The sequence below is a fragment of the Gymnoscopelus microlampas genome (assembly GCF_963454915.1).
Source record: "Gymnoscopelus microlampas genome assembly, chromosome: 5".
In the NCBI taxonomy this organism is placed as follows: domain Eukaryota; kingdom Metazoa; phylum Chordata; class Actinopteri; order Myctophiformes; family Myctophidae; genus Gymnoscopelus; species Gymnoscopelus microlampas.
Window position 1 is genome coordinate 14942440 of NC_139942.1, and position 6000 is coordinate 14948439.

The window sequence follows — 6000 nt, forward strand, 5'->3', positions numbered from 1 at the left end:
TTTCCTACTGTCTGCGTCTGGTCCCAGCGTGACCCAGAAGCCTTGTACGAAACCGCATGGAACATAATCGAGTGGAAACCTCATTGTTAAAAAGTTAAAGCTCTATGATAGTACTCATTGCTATAGAGTGTTTGTTCAGTAACAGGGGTCTGTCTCCCTGTCTCTACTGCTCTTTAATAAACAGATGATACATTTTTCTGTACCCATGGGTACCCATTTATCAGCTTTTTTTTGTCTGCTCATTTATGTGTCGTCACTTCCAATTTCACTTTTTTAATCTGTATCCTGACGCGAGTTCTCAATCCTGGTTGGATAAAATTGGTATCCCGACCTGAAAATGCTTTTTCTGTTTAATAAAGAGCTGGAGAGACTCCTGTTGCTGAACAAACACTCAACTGTAGAATGTAGAGCTATTTAGCCAAAGAAAATCCCTTACCCTACCATTAAAATATGAAGATAACAACACAAAAAGTTAAAATATGGAGATAAGAGATGTCCGCCCAACAACAGCAACGATATTCGAAATATACGCTAGTGGGTCCAGATCTAAAAAGAAAAGGTTGAGAACCTCAGCGTTAGATATAACATGGACTGTGGTCTGGTGCTTGGCAGTGCCTTGTACTCAAAGTCACGCCACCAGATTTCTCTTGCGTTTTTTTTTGCTTTTAAGTTTTAAACGGCGGAGGAATTCAACCACGTTAAGTCTTTCTAATTAGGACAGATCTGGTTCCCCGGGCCTCATATCGCTCCCGTAATGGTTACTGCGATCAGGGTTGTATCAGCCATATCCGCTTATTATAACGCTGCTGTCGGGCAGAAACCTCTTATCTCCATGTTTTAACAAGTTTTCTTTCATAAATGAACGCCCTACTTGATCACACTACAGCGTCACACGAAAGCAGATCAAAAGTAGCAGATCTACAAGCTCGAAATGCGTCGCGAAGCGACGCATTTCGAGCTTGTAGATCTGCTACTTTTGATGCTTTTGAATTTTAATCCTGAAAAGTAACAGTTTTGGACATATGAGGTTTCCCCCCGACGCTTGTAAAATATTGGTAGTTGTGTTTTTTTTTGTTCTTGATGATGCTTGTAGAGGCTTATATTGGCTTCCTTCCTAATTAATGTTGGTTAAACCAGTGGCTCTCAAACATTTTCATCTCAAGGACCCCCAAATGTACATGTATTCCGCTACAGATCCCAAGATTTTTTGTGCCAGTGACCCCCATACAAGATTTTGTGAAATTAAAATATTTCAAATGTTGTGAAAATGGCAGATCTACAAGCTCACAATGTGTTGTGACGTGTTGCGAGCTTGTAGATGTGCTATTCGAATAGCTGATGTGTATATACATGGGGTTCACATTTTGATGCCATAGGAAGACATTTTGCTGCACCCCCCCCCGTGTGTGTGTGTGTGTGAGAGAGAGAGAGAGAGAGAGAGATCATGCGGCCCTAGTCGCTTCTTTTGGGCTTGTTTCTCTCGCACAATCTGGCAACACTGGCTGCCGATCATAAGATCAGAACTCATGATCCAAGCCAGCGTTAACCCATTATGCCCTGCTGCTGTTTGAATGGTGGATTAGTTTCACTTTAAACATTCTGTAAGTGTTACAGAGCTACTGTGTTTCAGTGTTATGTTATTACGGTGGTGATGGTGTTAACATAACACTAGTGGTGGACTAAAGTACTCAAATGGGTCAAATATTACTCAATTACAAGTCAAATTTGTCACAGCGCGTCACACTGTGACGCTTGTAGATCTGTTATTGGCATTATATAGAGGATATGTGCATGCTTAAAGTGAATGGCACATCGAGTGGCAAATCGAGTGGCAAAGAAACATGCAAAATGAGTTTAACATTGTTTAATGTTGTTTAATGCAATCAGATATGACTTTTCTGTTTGGATGCATGGGCTGTCAAGGCCAGAAAGTATTTTTTGACACTCAGTAGGCATTCCTGCATAACTTCCAGGTTTGATGATGATGTCACACACATATCCTCTATAAGCTTGTAGATCTGATATTTTCACTATATTTGAAATAGGGCGTAAGTGTCTATGTGTACTTTTTCCCTTCCCAGAATTGTAGTTCAAAAGTTCAATATTTGTCTTTGAAATGTAGAGGAGTGAAGTATAACTACTCATTTAAAGTGCAGATACAAAACAGAAAAAAAGGACATGAAAACACTGCTACTTTGTTACTGTACTGGATAGACCGTTTGGTTCAGTGTTGCTTGGTGTAATGTTCCTTTTATAGAGCCTAAGGAAAGATGCCTTTTCACTCCATGATGTGAATGTCGGGTCAGTTTATTCATAGAGCACCCAAAAATAATACTTAACCAAGATCTTTACTCTCATCCACTTCCTTGTTAACTTAAAACTTTAAAATTTTGTATCTCGGCTCCTGAGTACTTTTTTTTTTTCATTGAAAAATCTCTGGCATGAATAACAATAGGCAGTGCAAATAATTCAGGCAGTCAATGTGTTAAATAAAAATACATTGGACATAAAAAATGTTATCGAATTTTAATACTAGTCATTAAGCTAATAATATAGACTGAAGTAATTACAGCGGGTCATGTTTGCATGTTCAGCTGAAATCAATAATATATCAGTATTCTGATATTAACCTGCGGGCCACATTGAGTGAATGTGAGGGCCACATGTGGCCCCCGGGCTGCCAGTTGCCCGTGTATGCTCTAGTGTATTTACAATTAATTGTGCACAAGTAGCAGTAGTTTTTCAAATATGTCTCCCCGTCTCTGTCTCTCTCTCAGCTATAATGTATGTGATGGGAGCTCTGGGGCCGGCAGCAGGCTACCTGTTGGGTGGTGTTCTCATCGGCTTCTACGTCGACCCCGAAACCGAGGTCAACATCGACCAGAGCGACCCTCGCTTCATAGGCAACTGGTGAGTAACGGCTGTCGCCGTCATGACATTGTAGTTGTCATGCAAATCATTGAGATTAACAATTTAATTGTGTCTTTTGCGTTGAGCATCGGAACATATAAAGACAAAAATATATTTTCCTTTTTAGGCTTTGTAAACAGAAAATTGCAGAGGCCAGATCTGAATTAACTCAAATTAGACCTGCTCGGAAACTGCAGGTTTTGCAAACCCGTTGTCAGCGTACCCGTTTAATCTCTCTCTCTCTCTCTCTGCCCCCCCCCCCCCCACCCCCCCAGGTGGAGTGGTTTTCTACTGTGTTCGGTGGCCATGTTGCTGGTCATCTTCCCCATGTTCACCTTCCCCAAGAAGCTGCCTCCGCGCCACAAGAAGAAGAAGAGGAGGAAGAAGATGTCTATGGACGAGCTGTCGAGCGACGACGACGTGCTGAAGGAGAAGACCAACAACCAGGCCAACAAAAGTGTCACCTCCTCCATGGGTTTCGGGAGGGACATCAAAGGTACTGTATACCGTACTCTGGTTCTTGACCTTTTTCAGGCCGCGACCCTCCCAAAATATAATCATTTATGAAAGGTGGAGAAAAAATCCTGCCATGGATCACTGGAGTGGATTTTTCAGTAAAAACTTTTAATACATTTTTTAAGGACCATGATAAATACGTTTAATGTGTTGTAAAACTGAATGTCATGAAACCTTTAACACATTAGCTGCCAAAGACGTATATATACGTCTTTTAATTATCAGCTGTTGTCTGCTTTTTTTTTTTGCATTTTTTTATAATTTCAACCCTTGTCGAATTATGAACAGATTAGGAGCTAAAAATGTTCGAAGATTTGCTGCTCCATTCACTTCAATGTTAAAATTCAAACGGACAAACAATTCACTTTGTTTTTTGGTTTAAAACTACTGCTTTTGAGCTATATTGAAACATCAACCAAACATGTCAACGAGGTCAAAATGACCTCGTTGACATTTGTGAAACCACACCTGAATCTCATCTGTGATTAGAAACCATCTGGGGATCAATCATACTGGAGGAAAAAAATCTGTGGCTACGCGAACAGGTACCAAAAACATGGCAAAACCCTGGCAGGCAACAGCTAAAAATCTGAAAAAACTCTGGCAGGCAATGTGTTAAAAAGTCTTTAACTCATTCAGTGCCATGGACGTCTCAGACGTCAACATTTTCAAAAGCCCAGAGCGCCATTTCAGTGTACCACCAGTTGGTGCTGTTCCCTATCGCACGAGTGATCTTTTTCATCGTCACACAGATCCAGGAGATCATGTGATCCCAATATTTCCTCCTCCTTCCTGGTTAGGGGCTGCGGGGAATTAGCTGTCACTTGAGTTGTATTTCATAGTGAAAATCATGTGGGAACTCCCCCTGGGGGGCCCCGACCCACAATTTGAGAACCACTGTACTAGAGTGCGACTGATGCCACAATGTTCAGTCCCATCCCAATAGGCTCTATTCACAGCAGCCATAGTGTGAAGACATTCACAGGTGTTGCCAATGATACTAATGAAGGCTCTGTTCCATTCTGGTCAAACAGAGTCAGGGTGCTGATATTGTGCATGTTGCCTCACTGGAAACACTCTGTTACACCAGTGGGTCTAAAGTCCAGGGACCCTCATGGGCATCCAAATGGCCCCTTACGGGTGTGTAACTCTGAGAGTCTCAGAGTTATGGGGGTCGTGGAAACCACTGTGCTACACTAAATGGAACAGAGCCTTCATTAGTATCATTAGTAACACCTGTGAAGGAAGTGATAATATGGCTGCTGTGCATAGAGCCTATTGTGGAGTCCTAGACCATCGATTACCGATTTTAACACGCCAAATGGTTGACACGAAAAGGCTTGTTTCCATTGTGGTCCGTTTCAGCATTCAACACTTAAAACAACAGTGCAACAAACAAAACAAACTAGACGAACTCTTGTCAATTTGAAAAACGTATTCACATGTTTTTCTAAAACAGCCGATCTACATGCTCACAACACAATTTTTAAAAAACCTTTTTCACCAAGATACATGCCCACAATATACGTGTCTTTGTCGGGTGGAAAACCTTGTATGTTCAAAATTGTGACTTTCCAGGATTCCAATTCAAAAATAGCAAAAGTAGCAGATCTACCAGCTCGAGAGGTTGTATGTATAAATGTATGTATAAAGGTTGAAAGTGGTTTAAAATCAGGACTCAGTTGCATAACTGTCAACACGATGTCGCCCAAAAAGTCAAATAATGACCTATATGTCAATGGTTCTCAAACGTTTCTGTGTCAAGGACCCCCAAATGGCCGCGGACCCCCATCTGAAAATATGTTGTGCCAGGGACCCCCAGAAGCAAAGATTTGTGTAAAAATGTTCGCGAGCTATGAGCTTGTATATCTGCTATTTTGAATAGCCAAAGTATAAAAGCTTAAAGGACAACTTTGTTTTTTTACAACCAAGGTTTATGTTTTAGCTTGTAATTAAATGATGATTAAAATATTAATTAAAAGATGAGGGTTAAAAAAAAAATATTTACTGCTCTCTATAGTTTTAGCAATTTTCGCAATCTTTTTTTACAGTGGGCGGGGGCATTCTGTCCGGTGGCTAAATATTTTTTACACAATAAAAAAGATCCTGTGGTCTTTGATGGCCAAATGTGAGTTATTGGGGGCTAGAAGAGCTACTGTAAATAATAATAAAGAAAACGCCGGGTTATTGTGTAAAAAAAAACATATTTAGCCACTGGACAGAATGCCCCGCCACTGTAAGAAAAGATTGCGAAAATTGCTAAAACTATAGAAAGTAGTAAATGAAAAAAAAAGAACACTCATGTTTTATTTACTTTAATTACAAGCTAAAATATAAACCGTGGTTGTAAAAAACAAAGTTGTCCTTTAAAGTAGTTAAAATGATCGTGATGCAACAGTATATTAACCAATTTTGCTGGGGACCCCCTGGAACCTCCCCGCCAAGGACCCCTGGGGGTCCCCGAACCCCACGTTGAGAACCAATGCTATATGTGACCTGTCTCACCAACCTCTCTGTCTCTCTCTCTCTCTCTCTCCAGACCTCCCGAAGGCAGCGATTCGTATCCTGAGTAAC

At 40.8% G+C, this 6000-nt stretch overlaps 1 protein-coding gene across 2 annotated transcripts in view; it reads left to right on the forward strand.

The window, feature by feature from the left end:
- Window positions 1-6000, forward strand: part of LOC311046221 (solute carrier organic anion transporter family member 5A1-like) — a 49145-nt gene that overhangs the window by 33067 nt on the left and 10078 nt on the right. For both annotated transcript variants that reach the window (XM_084058418.1, XM_084058417.1), the window contains exons 5-7: window positions 2778-2910; window positions 3186-3406; window positions 5966-6000. The exon at window positions 5966-6000 is cut by the window's right edge and continues 130 nt beyond it. In XM_084058418.1, coding sequence (XP_083914544.1) covers window positions 2778-2910; window positions 3186-3406; window positions 5966-6000 — 389 coding nt within the window. The remainder of the gene's footprint in view (window positions 1-2777; window positions 2911-3185; window positions 3407-5965) is intronic.